At 31.5% G+C, this 17,980-nt stretch overlaps 1 protein-coding gene across 7 annotated transcripts in view; it reads right to left on the bottom strand.

Annotated features, from left to right (window-relative positions):
- The window catches only part of Ccser2 (coiled-coil serine rich protein 2), a 149,460-nt gene that overhangs the window by 29,575 nt on the left and 101,905 nt on the right, over nt 1-17,980 (bottom strand). For 6 of the 7 annotated variants that reach the window (XM_048801677.1, XM_048801674.1, XM_048801676.1 and 3 more), the window contains 2 exons: nt 11,397-11,480; nt 2,357-2,443 (listed from right to left, as the gene is read on the bottom strand). In XM_048801677.1, coding sequence (XP_048657634.1) covers nt 2,357-2,443; nt 11,397-11,480 — 171 coding nt within the window. Of the gene's footprint in view, nt 1-2,356; nt 2,444-11,396; nt 11,481-15,836; nt 16,711-17,980 lie in introns of those variants that run through there. The other variant, XM_048801678.1, reaches the window with a different exon arrangement.

Below are 17,980 nucleotides of genomic sequence, written 5' to 3'. Positions count from 1 at the left end.
AGATTGGCTTATTTCACTTAGCATGATATTCTCCAACTATTTACTGGCAAATGCCATAATTTCACTCTTCTTTAAAGCTGAGTAATATTCCATTGAGTATATACCACATTTTCTTTATCCATTCATCTACTGAGGGACACCTAGGTTGGTTCCATAGTCTAGCTTGTGAATTGAGCTGCTATAAATACTGATGTGACGGTAGTATGCTGATTTTAAGTCCTTTGGGTATATAAACCAAGGAGTGGATAAGAGAATACTTCTAAAAAACTAAACAGCATAAGAAGATTTGTCCTATTATTTATTAATCATAAATCAAGATAAAGTGTTATTTTTCCATTATTAACCTTACTTTTCTAATTTTAATACTGCACTTTTGGGTGAGGATAATTTTATTCTGTCTCCCAACCTTTTATATTCAGCCTTATCAATGTCAAAAATTTACCTAAATTTCCTGTATATAAAGCAAGTTACTACACACTTTGCTTTAAATCCTCAATGTAACTCTTTTCATGAAGTAAAACCATTTGTACTTAAAATCATATTTTTTTGGTCTAATTACTATTGCCTTAGTTTTGCAGATCTGAGATTTTCTTTATATCCCTTTTAATTTCATCATTTTCTGTACACTATTCCAACCTATTAACTGTCTCAAACTATGTCACAAACATTAGAACTGAAGTACAGTAAAATAAAATAAAGAATAACTTGGGCACTCATTTGTAGAAGTACAAAATTCAGTATGTCTGACTTCTTTCCCTATCTCTTTCTAATTTCCTTCCCTTATCTCTTTCCTGAAACTTATTTATCTAAATCTCTTCAAAAATCATTAGTAATTTACAATTTTTAGAATTTAAAATTATTTTAATTTCACAAAAATCAAAGATTTATAAATTCAAGCAATTTCCAACACTGCAATGATGTACAATATGTAAAATAAAATAATGAGCACTAAGCTTTCTTCAATAAAAGGTTCAGAAGTTTGTAAAACTCAGTTTCTCTAAAGATGATTTCCATTTCCCTGTTCATTCATTTTAATCTTTATCTCCTTATTCTTGAGTTATTTTTCAGTTTCTCGCTCAAGTATTTGGAGTACACTATAAGTAAGCCTATAAAGATGACTTGGTGACTTATTTTTCAAGACACTGAAGTTATGAAAGTTTACCTTTATGTATAAATAAAAACTGTCCAGATATATTTAAAATAGTAGGTACACAACCTGTTCTCTGGAGCGTACTAGACACAACAATTTCTTCTACTCTGTAATAAATTTTTGCAAAAATTGATGTTTAATCTGAGTGCCTTCTTTTTTCTCCTTCCCTGAAAGTTAGCCGATACTTGTCTTTGAAATTTAAATATTAGGTCTTATTGTTCTTTCTACTTTCATATTTGGGAGAACTTAAGTTTGAATTATTAGGTTATTCTTTATTCAGATTCATAAATTTTCTTTGTACGTTTAATCATAGTATTTTATCTGTATATTCTAGTCACTCATAAATTTTTATCTCTGTAACCTGACCTCAGTGGCTCAGAGTTCAGTACATTATATCTTTTATATACTTAGAGATTAATATTTCATATTGCTCAAATGCTTTGCTATACCCAAAATACATATTTTTTCCCTTCCAATTAATATTTCCATTTTGTTTTGGCTTTTATGCATTATGTTATTTTTATCCTGGTCTTTTACATTATATAAGTTGCATTATAATTGCATTCAAGGTGCCATAAATATTGTTTAAAAAAGTTTTTTTTTAGTTGTAGTTGGAAGTTTATTTTTATTTTTATGTGGTGCTGAGGATTGAACCCAGTGCCTCGCACATGCCAGAAAAGCACTCTACCGCTGAGCCACAACCCCAGCTCCTAAATACTGTTTTTATATGGGATTAACATTTGAAATTATTAACAATTATATAAGTATACAGAAAGTATAAACATGACTCTGAGGGATCACTCATCATCCATAGAGAAGAAACACTGTCTTGAAATCTCCTTCACTCTAATACTTAAGCTTAAATAACCAGTGTCATTCCGCTCAGAGAGAAAGTTCTTATCCTCAACTTCAAGTACTTACTTCTTGAAATGAATCAATAAATGAATATAAACTGGTGCATCTTAAATCCCAGAAACAGAGGCCACCAAAAATGGATCAAGGAAGAATTTTTCAGATAGCATACTTCATATTTAGAGAAAACTTAACATTATATTTTCATTAAAGCATATATAATCTAAACATAATGCAATTATATAAGTTTGAAAGCCCAAAATAAAGTGAAACTCTAATTCTGGCTGTCTTATAAAAGACACATATTGTCCAATTTGGAAGTCTCCATTTTAAATTCTATACTATAATACTTACAAGTTGATGTTCTAATAGTTGTATTTTTTCATCTTTTTTCCTTATTTCTTCTTTAAGTTGTTTCATTTCATTTAATAAATCTTCATTCTGCAATGTTAAAAGAATTAAATGAGTCATTTAAAATACCCCTAATGAGAAGCACTAAATCAATGATGAAGACCCAGTAGTGAATGAACTATTTCTTCATTTAAAGAAACACTTTTGTATTAAAAATCAAAAACTTCTAAGATTTCACAATGGATTCTGACATGTAAACAATGAACAATAACAGAAGCAACAGTTAACATTTATTAAGCACATTTATTAGGTGTTAGAAACTAAACACTTTCAGGTATTTCAGCTTTTGATCCTGACCACTCTGAGGAACATACCATTATTCCCTTTAAGCCAGCAGTAAAGTAAATCACACATAAAACAGAAACTTACATTAGATTTCAAGGGATGCAAATGAGTTTCCTGCCAAAGAAAAGAGGGGTGTGTGACAAGCAGAGGAACTAGTATAATTAAAGCTGCAAAAGGAATTTAACGGCTGGTTCAAAAATCGGCAAGAAGATAAATGTGTCTGAAGAAGCCCAACAAGGAAGATTCTTTATCAAGGAACCACTTTATTGAGCAGCACTGCTTGAATCAAAGAGAAAACAACGAAACCAATTTCATTGATAAGGACTACTTAATGCTATTAAATGAAACATACCATCAAGTCAAGCAGCAATCTGGTTATATTTCCAAAATATCAAATATCATTAACCTAGTGTTAGCCCATTTTATGTAAATCCATTCAATCACACAGAAATACAGCTAAAAAATAATATAAGCAAAGAACTTAGAATATACACATGGATGATGTATCTTTCCAAAAAGATAATATGTAAGCAAATTTTAATAATACAGCGGTATCTTAAACAATGGAGAATACAAGACAATGGGAAAAATGGGAAAAGTTATTACACACAATGAATGATCTTTATTTAAACATAAAAAGAGAATAGGAATTTTTAAAATTCATAAATTAACCAGAAAAAGATGGATTATAGAATATCAAGGATACATTTCTAGGGATAAATTTTGACACATTGCTAGGCTCTGTAGCAAATAAAATCATTGAGAGTTGATAAATACACAATGGAGTTCTACTTAGTCAAAAAGAAGAATGAAATTATGTCATTTGCTAGTAAATGGATGGAACTGGAGAACATTATTCTAAATGAAATAAGCCAGACTCAGAAAACCAAAAGTGTGGAATGTTTTCTCTCATATGTGGAAGCTAGGGAGAAAAAAATTAATCAAAAATAGGGATCTGGAGAAAACAGAAGGGAGATCAGCAGAGTAGAAACTAGGGACCAAGGAGGAAGCAAGAAGGGAAGGAAGACGACAGGAAAAGGGAAAGAACTGGGGAATGAAGTTGACAAAAATCATACTAGGCTCATGTATGACTATACCACAATACATTCTAATTTTATATAAGACTATAATGCATCAATTAAATTAATTAAATATCTAGAAGGACCCAATGCAGTAAAGGAAGAGGGAGGAGGGAAGTGAAGTGGGTAGTACTGAGGATTGCAATGGAGAAAACTATGTTATATGCATTTATAATTAAGTCAAAATGAACCCTACTATTATGTATAATTATAATGCACTAAAAAATGTTTCCAAAGGAGTTTTAAATGAATTTTCATCAAATTATTTTAATATACAGATATAATAAAATACCTTTTTTTTTAATGGCTGGGGATGTAGCTCAAAAGTCAAGTGCCCCTAGGTTCAATCCCCAGCACTACCAAACAACAACAATAAACACCCCATCAGCTCTACAAAGAGATGGATGTATCTGTAGTTTTAAGTAATGATGATGGGAAAATATTATAAGTGCGAAATAATCCTTTTCATTTTTGAAAGCACCCCTATTTAATTAAAAAATTTTTAATCACCTAGGTTTTCTTAACAGAGCTACCATTTGTTTATTGGATGGGTAGAGAGCTTTATGAATTCATTATCTTTTAGCTCTGAAAAGATGCTTTTAAAATGCTGATGGGTGTTAAACTTTTTATTTCTACTTTAGCTTAAATTAGTTTTCTATATTTTCTATTAAATAAAAGCATGTTTGTGTGTTTTGAAAAGAGATGATAAATATATTTTATTATATGAAATTTTAAGGCATCTATCTATACAATTAACATTAAAGCTTGGTAAGAACCTATGTAAATTTGACAAAGGATTTGTATCTCAAGGACATATGAGTCTATTCAAGTATATTAGATCATTTTCAAGTCCCCCAAGACAAATAGCTGGCTCTCATAAACAAATATATAACTGGTAAAATCTTCTATTTGGCTTGTTGAAGAAATGTAAAGTAATGAAGATATTGTTCTAAAGATATCAAATTATGGAGAAAATATTCAATGTGACTAACCAAGATTAGAAAAAAAGCATTTATCAGACTTAGCAAGTAAGGTTTCTGGATGAACATGACTCTGTATAAAAATCATAAAAGTACTTGTATTCTTTGATTCAGTTACATAATTCCTAAAAAAATCATAGCAAAGAAATTATGAGAAAATATACAAGGTAGGATCTGCAAGTTTACAAATTTACAATTGTCTTATAAGGGGACAATGGAAATATTGTGTAGCAACTTGATGGAACATTACATAGCCATCACAAGGGAGCAAAATATGAACATTATGACAATTTACTGCAAGTGAGAAAAGGGCACAGAGGAGTAGTAAAGAGTAACATCACATTTCTAGTTTGAGTGACATGATGAATGATTGTGCCATCAAAAGAGAAGCATGTGTGAGTTTTATATATGTTAGAGGCACCTGTGGATAGTGCAGAAATGTCTAGTAGGCAACTGAACCACCAAATATGAAAAATATTTACTTTATCATTATATACAAAAAATGATAAAATCATGAGAATAAAAAGCTGAAAGAGGACAGAGCTAAATATGTAAATCTAACATTTAAAGAAAAATCCTACAATGGAAGTGGGAAAATGGCAGAGAGGTATGAGAGATTCCAAGGAAATATTATAAAAGCCAAGGGATAAACTTTTCAGAAAAAGGCTGTGTCAAAAATTAATGGGTATTTTTCAAGGTTTCCACATTAACTGGAAAGGGGTTTAAGTAAAGTTGGAAAAGCTATTTCCTGAATTTAAGATAGTAAAATATACAAATTTATAAGCTGACAATGAATAAGAGAAAGTACACTGAAGACATAGGAGGAGCAAGGAGAAGAAGAATCTTATTAGATAATTAAGCAGCACTGGGACATAGAGTTAAGAACACAGAAAAGGTAGTTTCTAAAAATATAGTTACCACTTTTCTCCTATATTTGGAACAAAGTAAGTGAAAATAAGAGAGTTTAGCAAGTTAGAAGGCAGGAAGGAGGGAAGCATAACATCTGTATTCGATTAGCACAAAACTACCTGAAGAGGTTGAAAGCATGGCTGAGCATCATGCTTGAGCATGATTAATGTCTGGAACAGTTCATCAGAAGAATGGGAAGGAGCTATCCTATCATAAATATAAGAACAGATTGGAAGCACTGCAGGTCTAGTGAAAAATTTAGACCCTGAATTTGTAATAGCATAAATCACCATATTTGTGCATTTGAAGTTGTGCTGCTAAAAGCATCTTTGATGAGACAATAACACAGTTAGGGATTTGCTGTTCAAAGTTCAAGAGAGACTACAGATATGGAGAGAAGAGAGTGAGCTATTGCATGTCAGCTTGGATAAGAGGGAAGAAAAGACCAAGAATTATCTGCCAGGAAGAAAATGTAATAGGGACAAGAAATAAGCACCATGTAACAATATGTCTTCCATGTAGTATCAAATATATAGACATACCAGAAAGAAATACAGAAAACAATGATGAAATTAGCTAAGTAAAACGAGTTAGAATTAAATTTTCTCCAAAAAAAATTTCTTTACATTTAAAAAATGCATTCACAAGAAGAAACTTAGAGAAAAAAAGAATAACTTAAAAAAATAAATAAAACCAGTCACAAAACTTAAAAGTATTTGAAAAATTCTAAGGGACTGAGTTACTGGTTCTCACCTGTGTGTTTATGTGAAACTGTTTTAAAAAGAGATGGTCTGTGGCAGACCTGCTAGATGTAGATTATTATTTACAACAATTGGGTGGAAGCCTAAAGATGGTAGGCAAGTGAAAAAGCCAAGTTTAGATAAAAAGATGTGACTCCTATGCTACATTCTTGATTTTGGTTGTTTTATATAGAATCTTGTTCCCAATAAATCACTCAGCATTCTGAGAAAATTAAGGACTTCTGTCCAATTAATGTCAGGTTGAAACACTGGAATTGTTTTGGAAGTGACATATACTCCATCAAAGTAGAATTCTTATGTGGTTTGACAAAGCTCTTTTCCCTCTGCACAGAGACATGTTCTACCCCAGAGGTCGATCCCTCAGTTAGGTTCTCAAATGTAAGAGATACATGAAGCAGAATCCCAGCTGATCTATAGTCAACAGATCAGTATAGTGTAATATAAGTGAAATATCAACTTTTGTTGTATTAAGCTACTGGTGTTATTGTAGATGATTATCAAACAATAGCTACTACATCCTGAAAACATGATGTAAAAGTAATCAATAATTTTACATATAAATATTATATTAATCACTGATATCTGTGTGTACTTAAGAAATATAGACTTGAGAAACAGATGAAAAATAAAGAGCTTTCAACTAAATATAGATCAAAAGACAATGAGAATTTTAAAAACTACTTTCAATCACTCGCTAAAATACATCAGCATTCCATAATTATGTTTTTTTAAAAATATTTACTTTTTCATTATAGGTGGACACACAATGTCTTTATTTTATATTTATGTGGTGCTGAGGATCCAACCCAGTGCCTCACACATGCTAGGCGAGTGCTGTACCACTGAGCCACAATCCCAGTCCCCATAATTATGTTTTTATACATGAAAAAATAAAAGTTAACCTCATCACCAGTATATTTCTTCAGTGCTGCGATTAGATATAACAAGTACCCATTAACATTTTAACCTCACTGGTAAATATTTTAAAAACTGCTATTCATAATTAAAACCAATGCAAGTGTCTTTTTAAATGTAGTTGAGTTGTATACAACACCAGGACAAACCTTGACATAATCACAGAAGCATGGAACACAACCCCCTCCAATTCAATCCCTAGCACTTCCTCCCTTCCACCGCACTCCACAGATCCCTCTTCAATCCATCTACAGTTTACTTTTTTGTTTGTTTGTTTGTTTAATTCTTGACCTACTGATACACCTGATGCCAGAACCCACCGGGCCGCATCCATGCATGCACATATGAAAGTTGGGCATGTTCATTCAACTGTTTTTCCCTACCCCATCTTTCTTCCTTCCCTTATTCCCCTTAGTCTACTACACACATCTATTATTTTCTATCCCCTACCCTTTATTTTGGATTACCTTCTGCATTTTCAGAGAAAACATTTGATCTTTGACTTTTGAGGACTGGCTTACTTCAGTTAGCTTGATAGTCTGCAGTTTCATCCATTTACTGGCAAATGCCATAAAGTCATTCTTCTTTATGGCTGAGTAATAGTCCATCGTGTGTGTGTGTGTGTGTGTGTGTGTGTGTGTGTATATCACATTTTCTTTATCCATTCATCTGTGGAAGGGAACCTAAGTTGGCTCCATAGCTTATTGTGAATTATGCTGCTATAAACACTGATGGGCTGTATCACTGTAGTATGTAATATTTTAAGTCTTTTGGATATACATGGAGGAGTGGAATAGCTAGTCATATGGTAGTTCTATTCCTAGTTTTTTGATGAATTTCCATACCAATTTCCAGAGTGGCTGCACTAATTTACAGTCCTACCAACAATGTAAGAGTGTACATTTTCCCCTATATCCTTGTCAACATTTATTGTTGTCTGTATCCTTGCTAATTGCCATTCTGACCAGAATGAGATGAAATCTCAATATAGTTTTAATTTATATTTTCCTAATTGCTAGAGATGTTGAATATTTTTTTCATATACTTCTTGATCATTTGTATTTCTTCTTTAGAGAAATGTCTGTTTAGTTCTTTGGCCCATTTATTGATTGGGTTATTTGTGTTTTTATGATGTTAAGGTTTTAGAGTTCTTTGTATATTCTGGATATTAATTGCCTATGTGAGGAGCAGGTGCAAAGACCTTCTTCCATTCTGTAGGCTCTATATTTATGTTTTAATTTGTTCTTGCTGTGCAGAAACTTTTTAGTTTGATGCCATTACACTTAATGATTTTTTATCTTATTTCTTGCACTTTAGTAGTCCTATTAAGAAATTCAGTTCCTGTGCTGATAAGCTAGAGTATTGGACCTACAATTTCTTCTAGCAGTGGCAGCGTTTCTGGCCTAAGTCCTAGGTCTTTGATCTACTTTGAGTTCATTTTCTAAAAGGTGAGTTTTAAGAGTTAAATTTCATTTTTCTACAAATAGATTTCCAGTTTGCCCAGCACCATGTTAAAAAGGCTATCTTTAGAGCTGGGGCAGTGACTCAGTGGTAGAGCCCTTGCCTAGCATGTGTGAGGCACTGGGAGCAATTCTCAGCACCACATACAAATAAGTAAAATAAAGATATATATATTAAAACAGTATTTTATATATAAAAAAGGCCAGTGGCTGGGGATGTGGCTCAAGCGGTAGTGCGCTCGCCTGGCATGCATGCAGCCGGGTTCAATCCTCAGCACCACATACAAACAAAGATGTTGTGTCCGCCAAAAACTAAAAAATAAATATTAAAACATTCTCTCTCTCTCTTTAAAAAAAAAAAAAAAAGGCCAATGTGTTTTTGGCACCTTGTCTAGTGTCAGATAACTGTATTTATGTGGATTTGTCTCTGTGTCTTCTATTCTAGTACATTTACCTTCATGACTGTTTTGATGCCAGTACCATGCTGTTTTTGTTACTATAGCTCTGTAGTATAATTTGAGATCTGGTATTAGGATGCTTTCTGTTTCGCTCTTCTCACTATGGATTGCTCTGACTATTCTGGGTCTCTTATTTTCCCAAATTAATTTCAGAAATGCCTTTTCTAGTTCAGTGAAGAATGTCATTAAAATTTTGATGGGGACTACACTGAATCTATATAGTTCTTTTGGTGGTATGGCCATTTTGACATTGTTAATTTTGCCTATCCAAGAACAAGGGAGGTCTTTTCATCTTCTAACGTCTTTAATTTCGTTCTTTTAGTGTTCTATGGTTTTCACTGCAGAGATCTTTCACCTCTTTTTGTTAGACTGATTCCCAAGGTTTTTGCTTTTTTTCTTTCTTTTGAGGCTATTATAAATGGGATACTCCTAATTTGTTTTTTGGCAGACTCATCACTGGAGTATAGGAATGCAATTGATTTATGAGGGTTGATCTCGTATCCTGCTACCTTGTTAAAATCATTTATGAGCTCTAGAAGTCTTCTGGTAAGAGTTTTTGGGATCTTCTAAATATGGGGTCATGTCATTAGCAAACAAAGATAATTTGAGTTCTTCTTTTCTTACTTGTTTCCCATTAACTTCCTTCTTTTGCCTGATTTATCTGACTAGAGTTTCAAGGACTATGCTTAATAGGTTTGGTGAAAGTGGGCATCTTTAGCTTCTTCCTATTTTTAGAGATAATGCTTTCAGTTTTTCTCCATTCAGAATGATGTTGGCCTTGGGTGTATCATATATAGTCTTTACAATGCTGAGGTAAGCTCCACTATCCCTAGGTTTTCTAGTGTTTTAAGCATAAATGGGTGCTGCATTTTGACAAATGAATTTTCTATATCTATTGAGATAATAATATGCTTCTTTAACTTAACCCTGTTTATGTGGTGAATTGCATTTCTTGATTTCTGTATGTTGAACCAACCTTGCATCCCTAGGATCTTTTTTAATCTGTTTTTGTATGCTGTTTGCCAATATTTCATTAAGATTTTTTTAATCTATGTTAATTAAGGATATTTGGCCTGAAGTTTTCTTGATTTTTGTCTGATTTTGTATTCAGAATGATGATAAAGGCTTCATAGAATGAGATTGGCAGTCTTCCCTCCTTTTCTATTTCATGGAATAATCTGAGGAGAGCAGGTATTAGAGTTCTTCTATCTTTAAAGAGTTTTGGTAGAATTTGGCTGAAAATCCATGCAGTTCGGAGCTTTTCTGTGTTGGAAGGCTTTTGATGGCTGCTTCAATTTTATTACTTGATACTGATCTGTTTAAGTTTTCTATATCCTAATGGTTTAATTCAGGTAGGTCATAGATCTCTAGGAATTTTTCCATATCTTTAAGATTTTCTAGTTTATTGGAAGATAAATTTTCAAAATGGTTTCTGATGATCCTCTGGATTTTAGTAGTATCCTATAGTGATATTTCCTTTTTCATCTTGAATTTTGAATTTGAATGTTTTCTCTCTTTGTTTTGGTTAGTTTGGCTAAGGGTTATCAAACTTGTTTACCCTTACAAAAAAACAACTCTTTGTTTCTCTTTTGTATTTTTTTTAATCCACAATTTCATTGATTTCGGCTCTGATTTTAATTATTCCCTGACTTCTTCTGATTTTGGTGTTGGTTTGTTCTTCTTTTCTAGGGCCTTGAGATGTAATGTTAGATTATTTATTTGGTATCTCTATTCTTCTGATGTATGAACTCAATGCTATATACTTTCCTCTTAGAAATGCCTTCATACTTTCCTAGAAATTCTGATAAATTTTTATCAGTATTCTAATTTACTTCCCTGATTTCTTATACTATCCATTCACCATTCAAAGATGTATAATTTAGTCTCCAGATAAATATCTGGAGATGTTATTGTTTTTATCTTATTGTTGATTTCTAATTTCGTTCCATTATGATCTGATAAAATGGGATATTATTATTTTAACAAAGCAGCAAAATTTAAGAACAAACAATTATTTCACAAGATAGCAAGTTCTAGGTTTCTAATAATTCTTATTATTCAAAATTTTAATTGGTTCTGCTTTATTATTTTAGTAATAAGAATTCTGAAATCTTCAGCATGACTATCTAGTCATACCTTATATATCTGATCACCTTCTTCTGGTTCTGGACTAGATGGCAATGATAGCTGAATATCATGCAATGACCCACTTCCATCATGCTGTCAGAAAGAACAAAAGAGAAGATTAATACAATAAATGCAGATAATCACTTCAATTTGAATTCACCTAAATCATATCCTAGAAGAAAAATGGGAGATAAGATTTTAGAAATCTCCTTTTTCATTTCTGTACCAACAGAAGGGGAAAAAAAGTGAACCTAGCTAGAGCAAGAATAACCTGTGGAAATAAATAACAGATACAATATAAATGATAAAGCAGAAAACCACTGAATGCTTTAGAGCTACAATTGGAGTACGTAAAATTTCCTAAAGAATTTTGAGATTACCACAGCAAAGAAACAGCGTAAAAGTCAATTGATTCTTCCCTCTTTAAATGTGTTTTGGTATAAAGGAGTCAGAAATAATAATATTAAATAACTCAAAAAAGCTTACCTATAAAAATCATTCAATTAAAGAATACTAGATACATGAGAATACCTATTCATGACTCCCATTTATGACAAAACTAAGTAGTCTATGTCTTGCCTCTGTGGTTTTTATATAAACATACATATGAAAAATTCAAGCTGTACAATTAAGGTTGGTACATCTTAAGTACTTTACTTGATTGTATGTTGTACTTCAATAAAAAAAGTGAACAAATTAAACACTTTGACCTTAAACATGATAAAGAAAATGAAATGAAAATATTAATTTCCAATCCTCACTGAACTGGTTTATGAATAAGAAATCAGTTGTTCAATGATTCAAATAGATAAACTCAAAAAAGATTCAGACTATGCTTAGACTGATGGTGAGAGATTATGACCTGATAAAACACAACAGTGACACCCACTCAGCAACTTTCAAGGAGCATTAACATCACAAATTTTTCTCAGACGTATCTGTTCTGATTTCCCAGGGTGTAGATAATGATGACCTGTATTGAAAAGGAGTGTTCTAGTAGGGGAGATGAGTATTTAAGTTATTATCTTCCTTACCTATTATACTACATAACTCTCTGAATCAGAATGTCTAGGGATTAGGCCCAGGAATATGTATGTAGAAAAGTTCAACAGACAATGCTGATCAACAATAAGGACTAAGCATTTGTCAAAATTTCAGCATGAATAAATTATATTTGCATTAGTGATGTCATATGGCTCAACACCCCTAAGAAGCAATAACCTGACAAAATGCACATATGTTGTCAGAACATCACATTTTTAAAAAATGTATAAAAGAGGAAAAGAAGGAGGAAACATTTTACAATAATCATTTCAATAAAATTTCATCTGTTTTTAATGACTTTACATGTAAAAATAGAGTCAGTCCTATACACAAGTTATGTAAGAAAAGACAGACCATAAAAATTTTGACTTTTTTCCAAATATCAAAATATCTTCCTGCCAACTGCAAAGCAGGAACCCCAATGAATGAGAGAATACTCAAGTATACACTACTTTACAATGGATATGGGTGCAGTGGTGGGAAATATGCAGCAGAGCCAAAAAAAAAAAAAAGAAAGAATGAAAAAAAGAAACAAAAAACATCAGTTTTCAGGGTGGAGAAAAAAAAGGAAATCCTAGCAAAAACAGAAAACACATGGGAGATTGCAAAATATCAAAAACTTAGGAAGTAACTTGATAAAGTTAAATATGAATTACTAACTTCACCCCAGAGAAGCACCTGTTTACAACTGATCCTTAATAGCACATCAAAGGGTGAAAAATAAACCTAGAAATAAACTAAGACCATTATCCAGGTCCCAAACCAGCCTCTGGTATACAGTCAAGAACAGATCTGGAGAGCATGACAAAAGCTTTGAAAATAACTGACTCTGAAACCACACTCCAACTGACACTGAAACCTTACAAACCAAAATGCCAAAATAATAACTCCAAGGTTTACTAGTTAGAATCTGTAGCCTGAACAAAATTAAATTGTGTACTAATGTTTAAAAAATAAAAACAATATTATTTATAGAATTTAAATAAGATCAAGAATCTCATAACACAATGTTCAAATATTTAAGATAATCCAAAATTATTCAATATAAACAAAGGGGAAAATCTCAACTCACACAGATGAAAATGCCAAAATGACACAGAAGGTAGGAATTGATTGAAAAAGATATTAATAAAGCTGTTATAAAAACTTCCCAAAAGTAAAGGTGAACTGTTGAAGTAAACAGAAGAGAAAGTTTCAGCAAAGAAAAAGAGTTTATAAAGCGGAAACAACTGGAAATGTTAGGCCTGGTACAATTCAAACATTAAAAATTTTAAATGCACTCAAAGGGCTAAATATCAGCATTTGAGATGACAGAGTGACCTGAAGATAGCCCAACAGAAATTATGCACTCTGACCAATGAAGAGAAACAGGATTGGCAAAGGGGAAAAAAAATAAACAGAGCCTGCGCAAGGAACTAGAGGAAAAATTGTAAATGATCTAACATTAATGTCTTTGAAATCACAGAAGGGAGAATGGAAGGCAGAAATAATGGATGAACAGTGAAAGATATGAACTTAAAGAATTGAGAAGCTCAATTTAAAAGAAACCAAATATATACTAAATATGCTTTCAAGAACACAAAGGTAACTAGAAATCAAATCAAAAAATCAAAAAATCCTAACAGAGGATAATCCCCTAGTAATTGAAAGAAAATAACTTAATACAAAAAGTTCTCAAATCAGTCCCTGAAATAAAACAAGCCTAAAACAAATAGAAGAAAACAATAAAATACAGAAATTAATGAAATAAAATTTTAAAAAATCAAGAAAATTAAAAACCAGTTTTGTGGAAGATGCTAAAAAATAAAATCAAACAAAACTGTCAAACAGGAAAAGAATATAAAAGGTACAAATCAAGGCTCCAATATTGTATTGAAGTTTTCAGTCAGTACAAGGGGCAAGCAAACAACAAGAACTAAAAAAGAAAGGATCCATTAAGATAATGTAATTTTGGGTGTAGAAAATCCTAGAGTATGTACAATAAAACTACCAGAACTAACACATAAATTTAGGAAAATAACAAGTTTACAAGGTTAATATTAAAAAAAACAACTATTTTGTGGCAAAGAACAAATGGAAATTGATTTCATTAAAACAATAACAAAAAACAAAAAAAAAACTTACAAACCAAAATGCCAAAATAATAAAAATATAAAAACCAAGAAAAAGAAACAAACAAACAAAAAAACTTGTAGAGAAATACTTCAAAGTATCGATAAACTCTGCATATTAAAAAACAATGTGTGTATGTGTGTTAAGAAATCAGGGAGAAATAAATGAAGAGATGACCTCGTTTGGTAAACTAAGAGACTCAATGTTACCAGATTGAAAGATTCAATATTGTTGACATATAAATTCTCTTCCAAATTCAACTTATAGATTCAAAAATTCCCTGAATCAAAAATCCCAAAAGAATATTTTTTTGGAGAAAGAGAATTGTTTCCACTTTGAAAAGAACAAAAAAGGAGAAGTTACACTATATCATTTAAAAAGTACTAAAAATGAAGAGAGTGTGGTACTAGTATAAGGACCAACACAGATCAAGGAAATTTAAAAAGTCCAGAAATAGCCCCACACATTTATGGTTAAAGGTATTCTTGAGAAAACTACCAAGAAAATTTAATAGAGAAAAAAAATATTATTTCCAAGAAATGGTGGTAAAATTGAAAATCCATATTCTGTAAAATGAACTTTACCCATAACTCACACCATATACAAAAAAACTCTCAGAACAGATTGTAGACCTAAATTTTAAGCTTAAAACTAAAAAAACTTCTCCAAATGAACAGAAAATATTTTTAAGACCTTTGGTTGAGAAAGTTTCTTAAATTTAAATACTAAAAACATAATCCATTTAAAAATGTTAATAAAATCAAAATAGAAACCATGGATGGGGGAAAAATATTTGGAATGATTCAGGTAATAATACTGACCATAGTGCCTAATTCATGGAAAGCATTTAAAAACTTTTACTATTTTTTAAACAATAGCCATAACAAAAATGATAATGTCGTAGGTCTAGAGTTTCTAACTAATTGCATTAACTCACAAATCTGACTCACAACTCTCACAAAAATTAATCATCTTCTTGAGGAGGGGCTAACAAATTGTGATCTGAAAGAAAAATGTAACCTCTTTATTATAGTTCACAAGTTGAAATTGGTTTTTATATTATTAAATGGTTGCATATGGAATATTTTATAAATATTTACATAACAGCATCAATTTTAGCTCTTGCCCCAAAAGGTTAAAATATTTATTATGTAGTTCACACTAAGGAGAAGTTATCTAACCTCTATGAAAGGCCACAAAGGAATATCAATGTTTTATAAAGAATTCATGCCATACAGATATTATTCATTATAACAATTTTTAAAAGTGCAAAATTTACTCTAAATAGTAAAAAGATAGCCCAAGACGAGAAATTATTGATATTTTAAGTTATTGCTATGCTTCAAATAAGAAAAATCTTGCCTTCTTCTATTTTTAAAAGTCTGGCAATCTAAATTTAGGAGATCAAAGAAGAAAAAAGACTTTCATTTTCATCAAAGCCCAAGAGCCATAAAGACCATAAATATCATCTCCAACTTTAGTAATTAATAAAAAAATCCCTCTGCAAATAACACTGAGACTTAACAATGGTAGTACTCTCTATTAAACTTTGACTAAGATGAAAGTGTCCAGGTCAAAATTAGAAAACATTTTCAGAAAAGTTCCTTTAAGCATTACAGGGGAAAACATTATAAAAGGGACAGAAAATATATTCCTTCTTTAAAGAATACCAAAGAAATAATTTCATGCATGCAATTTTCATGCTTCATATTATACAAACAAAAAAGTTAACTTTCACTGACATGCACCAGGCACTGTTCTGAGTGTTTTGCATAAACAAATGTAATAAATAAGAGCAAAAATAATACAAAGAACCTCCACACCAACTGAACAAAACACATGCAATTTATAGTTAAATGACTATCCAAGTACTCTGTGCTGCTTTACTGTGTGAAGTGTCAGCAGTTTTTATGGACTCTAGTTAGGATTTTTAAATTCTAAATGCAATTAGAATGCTATTAATCAGCAATTGTTAAATATAGATAAACCCTCTTCTTGTGTAAGAGCATTAGAAGACTAAAGACAGCACAAAGGTAGACTCTGCCCTAATATTACAACTCTTTCATATATTAATGTGTTCAAAAACCTGATCACAAATTCCATCTTACCCAGGTGGTTCTTCCATGTGTTTGCAAAAACTGGGATCTTCCTATGAATTCCAGAGCAGCTGCAACGGACATGGATACTTGAAATGATTAACAAAAGTTTGGCAGCACTGACCAGTCCCTGCTGACAGCATCATCAGTGATGTCAACAAACATGCCTTGTGTTTCAGATATGCTATAACATAATCACAAAAGGCATCCTGGGAAAGGCAGCAGAGGAAGAAGAGAAGTTTTCCTTCTTTCTCTTTCTGAAAGGTTTTTTTCTTCTTTTTTAAAACTCACAGATGAATGATTAATCACTTCACACTGCACACATATTAAAGACCACTTTTTGAGTATATTGTAATTTACCTACTGGATTTACAATCCGATGATTCAAGCTACATTTGAAAGTGTTTTAAAAATTAGGGCTTATAAATCGTGATTTTTCAACGAGTGCTTGGAAGATGAGGTGATCCTAACAGTGCCTAGCATTTTAAAACAAAGGGGGGGAGCATTCAAAACAGGCTAAAAAGTTTCTATATATGGGTAACCCTTTATAATATTGTAAGCAAACAGTATTTATAAAATTATTTAAATTTATATTTTACCAAAGCTAAGTGTTTAATATGTATGTCTGAATCTAGATATCTCTTCTACAGGTATTTTCTCACTTAAAATATTACTTTTGATTTCTTCTAATTTTCCCACATTTTGATTTTTTAATACTATTCAACTTTTCAAGACCTATAAATTTACCATAGCCATAAGTATATAATTTGTTCCATACCGCTAATGAGAATCCCTTAACATTTACTTTAAAATCTTTCTTTATCCAGTGTTCTTTTAAGTGAATAAAAGATATACTTCTGGGTTTCCTTTATTCATTCTATGTTTTAGTACTATATCCTGTTCTAAAGAATGGTAGTCTCCAGAGGCTGGTGAGATAGGTATGGAGAGGGCTGGGAAGAGGTTGATCAGTGGATACTAAGTTATAGTCAGAGAACAACCCAATTTAAAAATGGACAATAGACTTTAACAGACATTTCTTCAAAGAAGAAATAAATGGACAATGCTGCATGAAAAAACATTTAACATCACTAATCATTAAAGAAATTCAAATCAAAACCACAATGAGGTATCACCTCATTCCAGTGAGAATGCTTATGATCAAAAGATAAGACAAAGGCACTGGCAAGGATGTGGAGAAAAGGGAACCCTTATAAACTGTTAGTGGGAAAGGAAATAGTATCCAAACATATTAAAGACAGAATGGAGGTTCCTTAAAATATTAAACATAGAACTACCATATGTTCCAGCAATCCCACTTCTGGGTATATATATATATATATA

Source organism: Marmota marmota, unplaced genomic scaffold (assembly GCF_001458135.2).
Source record: "Marmota marmota marmota unplaced genomic scaffold, marMar, whole genome shotgun sequence".
NCBI lineage: Eukaryota > Metazoa > Chordata > Mammalia > Rodentia > Sciuridae > Marmota > Marmota marmota.
This window is presented reverse-complemented; position numbering and strand designations above follow the sequence as displayed.